Source organism: Anolis sagrei, chromosome 3 (genome assembly GCF_037176765.1).
Source record: "Anolis sagrei isolate rAnoSag1 chromosome 3, rAnoSag1.mat, whole genome shotgun sequence".
Classification (NCBI taxonomy): domain Eukaryota; kingdom Metazoa; phylum Chordata; class Lepidosauria; order Squamata; family Dactyloidae; genus Anolis; species Anolis sagrei.
In genome coordinates this window covers 13,678,019-13,693,907 of record NC_090023.1, presented here as the reverse complement: position 1 = coordinate 13,693,907, position 15,889 = coordinate 13,678,019, and the positions used below count along the sequence as shown (strand labels likewise).

Here is a 15,889-nt window from a genome sequence, read left to right as displayed (position 1 = left end):
AACATCAATACATCAATATAACAAATCCGTCAGGTCTCATCAATAGAATCAGATTCCAGTCTCATTATCCATTATTCCGTGTTCCGGAATAATGTGGGTTGATGTGGGTTGAGGTGTTTTTGCATTTGATAGGGGGTGTTCTGTGTAATTTCAGGGCAAAAGGTCCCTGAAAATCATGCTTTCAAATGTGGGAGAGAGGCTCTTAGGGCACTGACGGGGTTACTGAGGCCACGAAAGTGAGGTCCATGGTGTTTGTGTGTGCGTGGCCACAAGTGGCAATATGCCTACCTTTTTTGTAAAGTATAGGAACCCTCAGTGGCACAGCGGTTTAAACCACTGAGCTGCTGAACTTGCTGAGCAAAAGGTTGGCAGTTTGAATCCAGGGAGTGGGCTGAGCTCCTGCTGTCAGGCCCAGCTTCTGCCAACCTAGCAGTTCAAAAGTATGCAAGTGTGGGATTAACAATGGCAAGTGTGAGGAGATCAATAAGTGCTGACTTTAGCCTATAAAGCCCTAAATGGTTCTGGTCCAATTTACTTGTCTGAACGCATCTCCCCTTATGAACCATGTAGGACTTTAAGATTGTTCGGGGAGGCCCTGCTCTTGATCCCACCTTCATCACAAGTATGTTTGGCGGGGAAGAGAGACAGGGCCTCCTCTGTGGTGGCCCCTCAGGTATGAAACACCCTCCCTAAGGAGATTAGATTGGCTCCCTCACTCCTAACGTTACCTCATCTCACTACCTCTGAGGATGCTTGCCATAGATGCAGGCGAAACGTCAGGAGAGAATGCCTCTAGAACATGGCCATATAGCCCGAAAAAACCTACAACAACCCAATGATTCCGGCCATGAAAGCCTTCGACAATACATGAAACTTGTGTTTCCTACTCCTTACACTTGCAAGTTTTCAAAATGTTAGAAAAATGGGAAAGCAGTAGTTGTCCACATATATGAAAGCCCTCAAAACTGTGCTACATGGAAAAAAGAACAGATATTTTTCTGTCCCTTTGTGAAACTCTATTCCATGCCTAGATGCCACTAGTACCAGTGAAATCTGGATAACCACTGGGAGTGTCATCTATCTTTAAACCATGTTTGGCATAATAGAGGGATTCACTGGTTACAGGGCAAGAGGGTAATGAAAGACACCTGGTATCCCATTTGAATTGTAATTGGCTCTCAGTCAAACGAGGCACGTCCCTCATCACATCCAGCTAGAGAAATGAGCCTCTCCCAGGGCAGCACAAATTAACTTTGCCTCATGAATACTTGATCCGATAATTTTCCGCAGCAGATTGGCTTGATTGCAAAGTAAAACGTGATCCCAGGCAGACCCGGTAAGGTAATATTGCTGCTTTATGGATACAGCTCAGAAGGAAACTAGGACTGAAGTGTAAATTATTTGGTTTGTAGCCTTCTTTAATATACTCTCCTTGATACCAGAGGATTAACGGCTTTAAATTGGGATGTTTCCCAACAGCAAAGCTTTGAACTCTGCAATTTCGTAGCAGCTTCCCTTCAGGAATAACAGTAAACAGTCACCCCTTGGGCTTCTGACAATTTCTTGCTTCCACGCTTGGAGAATAAAGATTTTTATGCCATTGCTTAACCAGTGTACAATAATCTACAGGTGAAAAGGAAACAAAATACCACTCTTCCCTGAAAACAGTAGACACAATACACCAGCAGGTTGCTTTTTCAGAGAATGCCTGCCTGATAAAGAAATCCAGAGATTTCAAAAACTCAGACACATTTTTCATGCCTTTTTGGCCAGCCTGATGAAGGACTGTGGGTTTTGGAAATTGTCATAGGGCCAGAGAAGATACCATGCTTATTTTAATTACAAGTGTGTTAACTATATTTCAGAAATGTGTTTTTTGTCTTTCGTTTCTGTTATTTCCATGGTGAGGAGTTGTGGAAATGCATTCTGTTGAGATCCAGAATGTGTGGTATGGGGAGAGAAATCACTTAAGGTAAAGATAAAGGTTTCCCCTGACATTAAGTCTAGTCATGTCTGACTCTAGAAGGTGGTTCTCATCTCCATTTCTACGCCAAAGAGCAACAAGAATCATAGAATCATAGAATCAAAGAGTTGGAAGAGACCTCAGGGGCCATCCAGTCCAACCCCCTGCCAAGAAGCAGGAATATTGCATTCAAATCACCCCTGACAAATGGCCATCCAGCCTCTGCTTAAAAGCTTCCAAAGAAGGAGCCTCCACCACACTCCGGGGCAGAGAGTTCCACTGCTGAACGGCTCTCACAGTCAGGAAGTTCTTCCTAATGTTCAGATGGAATCTCCTCTCTTGTAGTTTGAAGCCATTGTTCCGTGTCCTAGTCTCCAAGGAAGCAGAAAACAAGCTTGCTCCCTCCTCCCTGTGGCTTCCTCTCACATATTTATACATGGCTATCATATCTCCTCTCAGCCTTCTCTTCTTCAGGCTAAACATGCCCAGTTCCCTAAGCCGCTCCTCATAGGGCTTGTTCTCCAGACCCTTGATCATTTTAGTGACAAGGGAGATCTTTAGACACTTAGGGATCAAGCAATTCAGGTCTTTTGGGATCACAACCAACACCTTCTAGCAGGTCTCAAAAATACCTAGAGAGCAATAGTATATAGAAATCTACATTCTCCCCTTTCTGGTATTTACCATTCAGAGTGGCTAGTAACTTAGATCTTAGTATGATGGGAAGCCACATGTCAGAGGGAAATGTAATAAAGTGAGAGATTTAATAAAAATAGACGCAGGCAAAATGCTTAGAAAGTGTTACATAAATTTGGTATTATTAAATTCTTTCTGGCCCAACTTACCTGTCCGAATGTATCTCCCATTACGAACCACTAAGGACTTTAAGATCATCTGGAGAGGTCCTGCTCTCGGTCCCGCCTTCATCACAAGCACTTTGGTGGGGACGAGAGACAGGGCCTTCTCAGTGGTGGCCCCTCGGCTATGGAATGCTCTCCCTAGGGAAATCAGATCTGCTCCCTCCCTCTTGACATTTCGGAGGCAAGTTAAAACATGGCTATTCGAGCAAGCATTTACAAATACAGAGTAGCTAATATAGGAAATCAAATGACCTGACAATGGAATTGGGCAATGCTTGAGAATAATGAGACACTGATGATGTTGCTTTTATTGCTTTTGTGATATTTTATACTGTTTAATGTTTTTTATCTATTACATTTTATGTATACTGATTTGTTGGAAACCGCCTTGAGTCTCCAATTGGCTGAGAAAGGCAGTATACAAATACAGTAAATAAATAAATAAATAAATAAATAAATGTGGGTGTATCACATTGCATTTTACAATACAACACCACTTAGTTCTAGGTTTTCCCTTTGACCCATATCCTTAACCAACTACAGATTGAGCATCCTTTGTCTGACATGCTTCGAACCAGATGTTTTTGGGGGTACAAACTGCTCAATTTGGAAAGAAACACATTATTATTATTATTATTATTATTATTATTATTATTATAGTAAAGATAAAGATTTACCTTGACATTAAGTCTAGTTGTGTCTGACTCTAGAGGTTGGTGCTCATCTCCATTTCTAAGGTGAAGAGCCGACATTGTCCATAGACACCTCCAAGGTCATGTGGCCAGCATGACTGCATGGAGTGCTGTTACCTTACCGCAGTAGCGGTATCTATTGATCTACTCACATTTGCATGTTTTTGAACTGCTAGGTTGGCATAAGCTGAGCCTAACAGTGGTGCAGTGGGTTAAACCACTAAGCTACAGACCTTGCTGACCGGAAAGTCTGCAGTTTGAATCCACGAAATGGGATGAGCTCCTCTTGTTAGCCCCAGCTTCTGCCAATCTGGCATTTCAAAAACATGTGAATGTGAGTAGATCAATAGGTACCGCTTTGTCAGGAAAGTAACAGCGCTCCATGCAGTCATGCCAGCCACATGACCTAGGAGGCATGTACGGACAATGCCGGCTCTTCGGGTTAGAATTGGAGATGACACCATCCCCCAGAGTCGGACTCAAGTAGACTTAATGTCAAGGGGAAACCTTTACCTTTATCCTTTAGTAAGTCTTGTATTAATTTAAAGACCACGATATAGTTGTCCCCCCCCCCCCCCCCCCCCCCCATTAAAGGATGGTCTCCATGTTAGTAGAGTAGGGATTCTGCTCTGGATGTCAGTCTGAACTATAAAGGAGCAAGTTTCAGAACACGTTCAGCACCTTATCAGATCTTGCCAGACCCCAGAACAAAGGGTTGCTCACTCACAAGTAAAGTTTTACTGGAATCAATATTTATTCAGCCTTCACAATAACAAGAGAAAGCTAATTCTAACTAGTCAACCAAACCCCTATTTCTTTATATTTCCCTACTTTCTGGTTAGCTCCCTCCTTTCCCAAAATTCTGGAACAAACGGCAGTGAAACTATGTGGATGACAGAAATGGCTCCGTTACACACCTTGGATAATTCCTTTGGAGTACAAAACTCCAAATAGATTGACTGCCCCATTGACATGGGAAACCCTGGCAGATTATTTCTATTCTTCTTGCTGATTTTTGATGCATTAATAATAATGTAACATAAAGGAAACTTGACTGTGTGCAGTGAAGTAAAGAAATACCATATGGAGCAGTGTGCATAAGCTGGAGACCTACAAAGGAATTCCTACCTGCCATGATAATTTAAAATATACATAGTTCACATGAGATAAAAGCAGATGAGGATGATGATGTTGATGATGGGCTGCTTTCCCTCCTGCCTTGCCCATCACTTTTCCCAATGCCCAAAGTTAGTGTCATGCCCTGTGATGAGGTTACCTGGTGCAACCTTCACCATCCACACATCCATAGTAATGCCGGCAGCTCTAGCCAGCATAGCCCAAATCTGACAGGCTGAATCTTTCCCAAGTTTACTTACTTTTACTTACTTACTGAGGTGATCCCTCGTTATCTGAGTAGGCTAGTCTTCCAGGATCAGTGTGCTGGTGGGTCCGTAGGTGACTGTGGAGCCCTATTCCTGACCTGCATCTTCTCCCATAGTGAGGGCATTGGTTTCCAGGTGGAAAGCATTCTCGGTTGAAGTTGGCATGATGTGCCTTCCTCTTAGCACATTTCTCTCTTTTGCCCTCCATCCGTGCCTCTTCAAATTCTACAGCACTGCTGGTCACAGCTGACCTCCAGCTGGAGTGCTCAAGAGCGAGGGCTTCCCAATTCTCAGTGTTTATGCCAGAATTTTTAAGGTTGGCTTTAGCCCATCTTTAAATCTCTTTTCCTGTCCACCAACATTCTGTTTTCCGTTCTTGTTTCCCATGTTTAAAGCATAGGCCACAGGAGGTCCAGAACCATTTCAAACTTGTGCGCCCTCCACAAAGCTAGATATTTCCAGTTGCTTTTCTCCTGGTGGGTATTCAAAATGGAAAGAAACATCCACCAGTAGAAAAGTATTTGGCAAGAAGCAGACCATTATGACACAATCGATGCCTCTTTGGACAGTCTCCTTACTGATACCATCTTGTCTTCCTGAGGTGTAGTTATTTCAAAATTAAGTCATGCAAGATTTCTCAGGACACACTATGCAAAGTGTCAGCATCAATAATAGGGCCTGTTTAAGATGAGGAGGAGTATTATCACCATCCCCAAGAAGGAGCAACACAAGTACGCAAGAACCGAGATCTCCTGAGCGTGCAAACCAAGCAAATACACTTCCAAGCTTTCATGCTCCAGTGCCATGATAAGGAAGCCTTCGCCCACATATCTATTCAGTGCAGGCTGTCCTCCATAAGCTGCTTATCCTGAAGTAGTCCCTACTGACTTCAGTTGGACTAATGCAAAGCAAATTATTTGAGAACTGAGGACTTCTATTTTTTGCAAAATATATCTGAAATATACAGGTGTTTCAATTGTTTTTAAGTCTTAGCTATAACCTAAAGGGACATATAATGGAGTCGGTCGTTAGGAGTAGGTTCCATATAGAACACATGTCCCAAACTCAGAACCCATGAACCCGGTCATCAGGAGTAGTCCCAGACTCAGAGCCCGTGAGCCAACTCTAGCCCACCATGTCAGTTTATGTGGCCTTCCAGATGGTGGACTACAACTTCCATATTCCTCATCATTAGACATCATGACTAGAGCGGATGAGAAATGGGATATAATAAGATCTGGAATGCTGCCATTTGTTCGGTTGAGTCAGGATAGTGAGGTTTGAATTGAGATACAAGGCTTGTTGATGTCTGACTTTAAAGTGTTCTTTAGCCATTCCCCAAACTGCAGCAGGTAAAAAGGCCAATGGGATTTTGAGCTGCGTCCAAAGAAGTATAGTGTCCAGATCGAGGGAAGCCATGGTGCCTCTCTATCGTGCTTTGGTTAGACTCTCCTGGAATACTGTGTTCAGTTCTGGGAACCCCAATTTAAAGGAGATATTGATAAGCTGGAAGGTGTCCAGAGGAGGGCAACTAAAATGATCAAAGGTCTGGAGACCAGGCCCTATGAGGAGTGTTTTAAAGAGCTGGGTATGTTTAGCCTGCAGAAGAGAAGAGGAGACAGGCTCACAATGTTTAAAAATGGGAAAGGATGTCACAAGGTGTACTGGGTCAGCCTGTGCCTCAAGCCTCTAGCAAGGTCAGGGGATGAGTTGCCTCTGGAGACATTTCAGAGCCATAAGCAGGAGGAAGTTCCAGACCCAAATCTGGATATAGACTTAGCCCCAGAGCCAGAGGCATCAGAAGAGGGTGGAGACGTAACAATACCTCAGCTTGTAGAGCAGGAACAAACTCAAGGTAAGGGTTTGCCTCCATTCTCTAATCAACCACCAGCTGCTCCTGAGCAGACCACCATCTCACCCTAGTCACAAAAAGAGCAGAGAGGAGAGAAGCTAAGGACTGCATTAAATGAAAGATGTAGAGGTGCTTGTTTAGCTGCAAGGGAGCAGAAGAGAGGAACAGCTGTAGTGCAGTCAGGATCCAGCCCATAGCTTAGGAAGATGAGAGTAGGAAGGCCCCCACCTTAGAAATTTTCCAGAGGGATCTCAAAACCTAGTTTTTCCGGTGCGTTTTTGGAGAGTAGCCATATTATCATACACAGTTGCTCCCCCTCAACGGTTTTGGTCCCCAGAGTATATTTCCCCACCTGTATGAAGGCCTATATTTATGACCCTGTTCCTTTATGAGTTTCTCCCCCACAAACTGCTCCATCCCTATCTCATCCTGATTTTAGTATTTTTAGTATCTTAGTTTTTATCTTGCACATGCGGCCTGCTCATTGTTATTTTATTTTATTGCGTATGACTTTACTTTATTGTTTTTTTGTACTCATATGGTGTGTGTATTTTACTGTGTTCTTATTGTGTTTTGGTTTTACTTTATTGTAATATGTTGTTGGGCTTGGCCTCATGTAAGCCGCCCTGAGTCCCCATTGGAGAGATGGTGGCTGGCTATTACATAATGATGATGATGATGATGATGATGATGATGATGATGATGATGATGACGACGACAAAGTCTCCTTTTTGGGAAGGGTTTTAAGCAGAGGCTCAGTGACCATCAGTCAGGAGTGCTTCGATTGTGTATTCCTGCATGGCAAGGGGTTGGAGCAGATGGCCCTTGTCATCCCCTCCAACTCTTTGATTCTATTCTATGACCCTATATTTATAGAGGCTCTTTTCACTATTGTCTGCTTATTGCAAAGAGGTTGTGTAATGGGGATGGGTACTGTACTTTTATTTGTAGTATTACATTTTAAATGCATTTACATTGTTTAAAATTAATTTTCCTTTAAAAACTATTTGGGGAGCTAGAGTGTTTTGGTGCTTGCATATTAGACTTGGACTCTAGGAGACTAGAGTCTGTATCTCCACTTAGAGATGGAAATGCACTGCATGACTGTAGCAAATCACACACTCTTAGCCTTTGAAGAAGGCAACAGCAAACCTCTCCTGGATAAATCTTGCCAAGAAAACCCTGGGAGAGTATAGTCATAAGACAGAGATGACTTGAAGGCACATAAGAACAACAAGAAGTGGTTTTATAGAGTTGCTTATTTAATTGCTCTTAAAACATGAAATCATAGTACTTCAGTTGAGTTTTGTTTTTCTCCATGTTGATCACTGCATTGAGTCCCATACTGGAAGGAAGGAACAATGCAAATCAAATAATACATTTCCATGCAATTAAGTTAAAAGGGGAAGGAGAATCTAAATTTTAAGTAAGGGTGAACATTTCCTTAAGGACATTATGCATCACTATCCAGAATTTTTTTTGACTCATTTTTAATTCCATCACATAAGAAAGAGAGTCAACCTCAGGAATTTGTAGTGCCAAAATATTCCATTCCCTAAAGCAGGCATAGGGTGGAACCAATGTGAAATAGGGGAAGGGTTATAGGCGTGACTGAAGTTAGCAGTAGGTTGACATCTCCTTGACATTCCACCACAGTCACACATGAGTGCCTTTTCCCCTCATGGCTAAGGAATCCTAGAATCATAGATTTGGAAGAGACCACACAAGCCATCTAGTCTAACCTCCAGCTGTACATGGACACAGAATCAAAGGACCTCTGACAGATGGCCATCCAACCTCTGCTTACAGACCTCCAGAGAAGTATACTCCACCATGTTGGAAGTTTGAAGCATGTAGGAAGAGGCATGAATTTGCTTCTTCTCTTTTTTATGTGGATGTATTTCTTATGGAATGGTATATTCAGTTAAGGATTGACTAAGCAGAATTCTAAATGTAGCTATTTCACAGAATCTTAAATCCTCTTGTTAGTTTCATCCACAGTAGAGAGATCGAATCAGCTGGATCTACCTATGTGTTGGCTGACCACTCAACAGCTGACAGAAATGGTACCTATTAGGAGTAACCATAAATAGAATTACAGTTATGCAGCTGCACATTTCTGTATTGTATATAACCATTCATCCATACCTTCATAGTATTACTTTCTTCACTGATGCTGCAGAAACATGCTGTGAAAATGCTATTCCTCATGAGACAATAAGAAAGCACATCGGCGGGACTATTACCATTTTTGTAATGTCAGTATACAGCAGAAAGATGGTGTAATGCAACCAGCATGTATATGAGAATAGATTTACACTACACAAACTCAGTATAGGTTCTCAGCCAATATATTGTAAACCTTTGTAAATCAGATCTCATATAAGATGTTTTTGCCCTTAACGCAATGCTATTCAGTCTTCTCATGACAGAACTCTTGCTTTATTTGAGTTCAGTGGTTCTCAACCACCATAATGCCATGACCCCTTAATTCAGTTCCTCATGTTGTAGTGACCCTCAACCATACTATTTCACAACTGGAATTTTGCTACTGTTATGAATCTGTATGTATATATGTGACATGCAGGATGTATTTTCATTCACTGGGCCAAATTTGGCAGAAATACCCAATACGCCCAAATTTTAATACTGATGGGGTTGATTTTTGTCATTTGGGAGTTGTATTTGCTGTGATTTATAGTTGACTTACAATCAAAGAGCATTCTGAACTCCACCAACAATGGAATTGAACCAAACTTGGCACACAGAACTCCCATGACCAACAGAAAATACTGGAAGATGTTGGTGGGCATTGGCCTTGAGTTTGGGAGTTGTAGTTAACCTATATCCAGAGAGCACTGTGGACTCAAACAATGATAGATCTAGATCAAACTTGGCAGAAATGCTCAATATGCCAAAATGTGAACACTGGTGGAGTTTGAGGAAAATAGACCTTGACATTTGGGAGTTGCAGTTGCTGGGATTTATAGTTCACCTACAATCAAAGAGCATTCTGAACTCCACCAACGATAGAATTGGGCCAAACTTTCCACACTCATGAGCAACAGAAAATACTGTGTTTTTTGATGATTTTGGTGACCCCTCTGACACCCCCCTCATAAACCCCCCACGGGTCCCAACCCTCTGGTTGAGAAACGCTGTTCTAGTTGAAGTAGTACTAATGACCTTCCTTCTATTTGGAAATACAGTGTGAATAATCTCACTTTCTCATCAAAACACAGGATTTTCCTTCTGTTTCTCTCACAGGTATTAATGATTTTTTGTGTCATATCATTTCTAGGTCAATGGAACAGAGATTGAATATGAATTTGAAGAGATCACATTGGAAAGGGTAAGTTAATTGTTCTTTCCCCTCCGAGTCAGGATATCTTTGTTAGCAATACAAATAAAGCAATTAGCTAGATATAATCCTTCATTTTCAATTAAAGTATCTGGAGTAGGATTCATATTACATAATTATACCAAAAAATCCTACCAATCAAGACTTGCTGATGAAGCTCAAATCCCCAAATGCCTGCTGATGTATTACTTCTCTGCGAGGGAGCTTTGTTCTAAAGATTGTCTTGCTCTTTTGTTTCTAAAATTTGAAAAGACCCAAACTTGGAAATCCTTCATGTGACAATCTGAAGCCTTGAGAGCAATACTTATGTGTATGGTTTCTGGGTGAGATTCCCAGGGCACAATTTTATGTATGCATGCATCAGTTCAGGATATCTGAACTATTAGTAGAACATGTATGCATTGAACCGTGATGTAAATCCAATTTTCAAACCAAAGTAATACCCCTGAACCTCTCATATTTCTCAGAAATTCAGTGTGGTGTTTGCAGTAGACTCAAGGACAATTATTTCCCAAAGGCAACATGAGGATACTATTTCAGGCAACCAATTCTAGGATACAGCACTAGACTTGTGCATTCGGGGTAAACCTTGACCCATTCCATGTCCTGGCTTTTGGTGGGGGCTCTGATCTGCTTTTTGGGAGCCTCCTGAAATTGGAGGGCAGATATCTGGTTTGGCTCTGGGGTGCCAAAAAAATCAGTTTTCTATTGGCCCATTATTAGGTGGGGGGGGGGGGGTTCCCAGGCTCCCTTTCCCATCATTTTAGATATTTAAGCTCTACTCTAGAGGAAAGTCACTCAGCTGCATGCTTCAAGGCCCCTTCTTACCTGTTTCTTAATCCAGAGGAGGCGCTCGGCTGCAGGCAGGCACCCATGCTTTCTGGGCTTGCACACTACAAACAAACCCTTTCCAAGGAAAGGAGGCTACTCACAAAAAATACAAGGGAGCTGGTATCGACTCCTGCTTGCTTTCATGTTGAGCTGATTTTTGTACCGGGAGGGGGTTTCCTGTTACGTGCTCCTGAAGGTAACGAAAGTAATGAAAGAATGGATGTAATTTTGGAAAATGGATCAGTGCACAACTCTATACAACACAGGTCTTCCCTGGCTAGTCCTCCTAAGACTTTAGTAAAGAGCAGTATGTTCCACATAGTCCTCCATACTCGAAAGCATTGCTTCTTAAAGTGTGGGTCTCAACTCCAAATGGGTTCCATAACTCAATGTTCGGGTAACAGAAATTGGCAATGGTAAAAGGTTTCTGAACTCTACCCATGTACACAAATCTGTTAGCAACAATATGCTAATGGTGTTTACAATGGATTCTGCAGAAAATGCTTCAGTTGTACTCCACAAAAAGGAAAAAACAGTCTGTTTAGCAAGCTTTCTATCCTATGGTGGATACATGGACAATGTTGAAGTTAGCTATTCACATATCTTCCCGTAAATGAAGTACAGGGGGTACCAACTTGTATGTTACTGGCAGCCAAATGTCTCGTGCTGACCTTGAAAATTATATGGGAAATAGAAACATGTTCACTCATGCTTGCACCAGCAACTATATGCCTATGGTGGCAGAAGCGAAAGAAACTGGGAGGTTTCTCTTGTATGTCCTCTCATGTATTTGATATATTCTTTTCTTGTCTTGTAGTTTAGAGTATGTCTATATTCATACTACTGATGTCTGAAGCTCCTTCAATTGCCGTGACTCCATCCTACGGAATCGTGGAGTTGTTTGGTGTGGGACTTCCCTGTTAGACAACACTAGTGATGTAGTTCAGGGAAGCCCACCAGGGTCTTTTGACAAAAAATCTAGAAAGCTGACAAAGCAGTCAGCTCTCCACATTTGCAGGTTTGGCTTTTGTGAATTGGAGTAAAATGTTATCTCTAGACCTGTGGATCTCAACCTGTGGGTCCCCAGATGTTTTGGCCTTCAACACCCAGAAATCCTAACAGCTGGTAAACTGGGATTTCTAGGGATTGTAGGCCAAAACACTTGGGGACCCACAAGTTGAGAACCATCATTCTAGACTCTTCCACCAGAAGCTGACAGCCATGCTGGGAAACCTAGAGAATTCTAGAGGTGCTTTCTCAAGTTAATATGTTTGTTTTTTTTCAAATTTGGGATTTTCACACTTTGGCAGGGGCCTTGTACCTCTAACTTCAGTGAATATAGAGGGCTAACTGTACCTCACAAACATCACTTCTAGAAGGAGTGGGAAAGGGTCCTTATTTAGAAAAAAGAAACAAGTTTGAAAACTTTCACCTTCAATTATTCGTGTTGTCGGTACTCTTCCCTTCCACTGGAGGGACTAAGGCTGGCTTTAGTCTATAAAGCCCTAAATGGTTCCGGCCCAGTTTACCTGTCCGAATGTATCTCCCCCTGCGAACCAGCAAGGATATTGAGATCATCCAGGTAGGCCCTGCTCTCGGTCCCACTCTTCACAGGCGCAACTGGTGGGGATGAGAGACAGGGCCTTCTCCGTAGTGGCTCCTCGACTGTGGAACACCCTCCTCAATGAAATTAGATCTGCCCACTTCCTCCTGGTCTTCTTAAAAACTCAAAACCTAGCTGTGGGATCAAGCATTTCAGAAGTATATGTAGTAGCTAGGAAGATATTGTTTTAAGTGACCAACTATGGACTGACCTGGACCATGAGTTTGAACTGGTGGACTGTCTTAAATTGATTGTACATATGTGCTTTAATTACTCTTTTAATTGTGATATTTTGCTTGTATATTGCTGGCATCTAATGGTTGCCTTCCTTAAGCCACCCTGAGTTCCCCTCCGGGGATGAGTAGGACGAGATATAAATACTCAAAATAAATAAATAAACACATATATTTGCAGAACCTTGGAAAGATTTTTCTTTATCAAAACCGATTTACAACCTAATCCAAAAGTGCATAAATAATAGTATCCTATTGACTCTCTTCTTGTATGTATATCAAATCTCAATTTTAAAATTACAAACTACGCTATATTATATGAAAGCCTTAAATGTAATGAATGGTGCAAAATGATCTATTTCTCAGCAAACTGACCAGAGCTTAGAAGTGCTCCTTTTGGATTACACCATCTAAATCTTCCTTCTGTTTAAGGAGTTATCTGGGAGTTGAAGTCTAAAACAGGACCTTTTCTTAAGATCTTACAAGAGCGTGCCATTATCACAAAGGCAAATGAGCAATGGTCACAGATATTTGGGCATTTCTCATTGCAGTTTGTTAACTGGAGCATCAAAAGGTCACTGAGCAGAACACATGACTTCCAGGGTAAGATTTTTTCGAGTGCCAGAATTATTTTTAATAGATGCATACACTTATCAGTTTTCATAGTCAGAAGGGCAACATGATTTGTGTCAACCATTTGCAGCTTGACCTAGCATAGATAATTGATTATGCAGGCTCTAATCCCCAGCATTAAATCCTGAATGATGTTGGATAAACATGTGCTCCCACCCTTCCATTGCTCAGTAAAGGCCTTGGCTGGAAAGCTTAGTAGTTTGAATCTGGGGAGAGAGTATCATTTGCACAGTCTGGGCCGGGGGAAAGGCGACATTGTGAAGATCTGGCAGAAAATCCCAGCTGTGTTTATGGCCATTAAAAAGATCTAGATGAACCATTATGCTAACTAGGCTGCAAAATAAATTCTTAGTCAGCATTGTCTTCGGTAACATGACCTAAGACTTTATCTCTAGGCAGTTTGCACAAAAGATACAGGTCAGTATTCTGTAACAGCTACACAGTTAGGTATACTGGTAAAGTACATGGGAATAGTGTCACCATGATGATTAAATAGCAATCATGAATGCAGAATGAGCAACTATTCCATATTCATGATTTTCACTTAATCATGTTTACGTGACACTATTTGCACAATCTTAACTTCCCCATCCACCAGCTTCTTTATTTGATTTGGCTGCATGGGAAGAAAGAGGTCCGTTCTACAAATGATAAGAGCATCAGGTGGGGAAGGAAACCAGGAAGTGTATTTAATATATTTACAATTATACCTAATAATATTTTATGCAAAGTAAAGGTAAAGGTTTCCCCTGATATCTTATTCTAATCATGTCTGACTCTAGGGGTGGTGCTCATCTCCATTTCTAAGCCAAAGACCTGGCATTGTCCATAGACACCTCCTGGTCATGTGGCCAGTTTGACTGCATGGAATGCCATTATCTCCCTGCAGGAGAGCGGTACCTATTGATCCACTCACATTTGCATGTTTTCAAATTGCTAGGTTGGCAGAAGCTGGGGCTAATAGTGGGAGCTCACCCTGCTGTTCAGCAGCTCAGTGGTTTAATCCACTGTGCCATCAGGGGGACCCTTTTATGCAAAACGCAGTTGATCTGTATTCTACATCAACTATTTAGTTAATTATATGTTATAATCCCAGTCTCCATGAAGGGAACATTCCTGGACTTCACATGGATTTTTAAAAACCATAGACAATCGCAAACCCTACTGAAATGAAGGTCCTTTTGGTGCAAGAACACCACAGTGTCAGCCTGGAGGACCTAGAAAATGCACATTTTATTATACAGCCCCTGACCTATATATTGGCTTATCTTTCAACAGGTTTAAAATACAACCCCCATTGCTCTCATCTGTCTGTCATGTACTTTTTGACTTTCTACTTGCACTCAGGAGAGCTTGTCATTTATTCTGCTAATATACAGAAATGAGTTTGGGAAGCCCCCGAATGTTTAGCAGGTGGTAATAAACTGTAAAGTCCCAAAGTGCTCCTAAACAGTCTTAAAATGTAAGCTATAACTCTGTCCTTGGCTGGTAATGGAGGTTTTATGAAAAGTAATTGCTGCATGGAATGACTTAGACTGAGCACACTTATGTTAGTTCAGTTGCCTGTTGTAATGAAGTGATTTGGGGCTTTATTGCATGAATCTGCTATTCCTTGACAGTTGCACTTTAATAGAGAGCAGATACATACATACTGGAATAGGAACCTTTGATATTATTATTTATTTATTTAAAATATTTATATTCCGCCTTCTCACCCCGAAGGGGACTCAGGGCGGAGAACAGCATATACACAGCAAACATTCAATGCCAGGACACAAATTCACATACAATACATAAACATTAAAAAACATCGCTTCTCGGCCTTTTGGCTAAGGTAAAGTGTAAAAAACATTTGTCAAAATATTAAAATACACCATTTAAAACCGTCCTAGCCATCCACGTCAAGTCTAATTGGCCTGGTAATCTTTCCTATTGCTGCTTTATTGCCCTGTTCCAAAAGCTTGGTCCCACAGCCAAGTTTTTACCATCCTTCTAAAGGACAGGAGGGAGGGGGCCAACCTGATCTCACCAGGAAGGGAGTTCCAAAGCCGGGGAGCAATCACTGAGAAGGCCCTGTCTCTCGTCCCCACCAATCGTGCCTGTGACAATGGCGGGATGGAAAGCAGGGCCTCCCCGGAGGATCTTAATCTCCGTGATGGTTCATAGGGGGAGATGCGTTCGGACAGGTAATTTGGGCTGGGGCCGTTTATATTGCACCTCAGTTCATTCATGCAACTCCACCCATGCACCAATCTATGCTCCTATGATTGTACATGCACACACACACATTCTTATACTTCTCCTGCCCTGCAATATGGTAGTGAGGGATTTCTTGCATTGGTAAATGCAGATGTGATGCCCATTGAGTTAATTTCCAATTCTAAAACATTACAAGATGAGATAGATAAGGCTGAAAGAGAGTGGCAGTCCTCCTTTTCTCAGTAAGATTTGTGGCTGAGCAGAGCTTTCAAGCCAAATC

General features: G+C 41.9%; 1 protein-coding gene across 23 annotated transcripts in view; it reads left to right on the top strand.

Annotated features, from left to right (window-relative positions):
• Nucleotides 1–15,889, top strand: part of DLG2 (discs large MAGUK scaffold protein 2) — a 1,355,349-nt gene that overhangs the window by 965,757 nt on the left and 373,703 nt on the right. For all 23 annotated transcript variants that reach the window (XM_067466492.1, XM_067466491.1, XM_067466494.1 and 20 more), the window contains one exon: nt 10,051–10,101. In XM_067466492.1, coding sequence (XP_067322593.1) covers nt 10,051–10,101 — 51 coding nt within the window. The remainder of the gene's footprint in view (nt 1–10,050; nt 10,102–15,889) is intronic.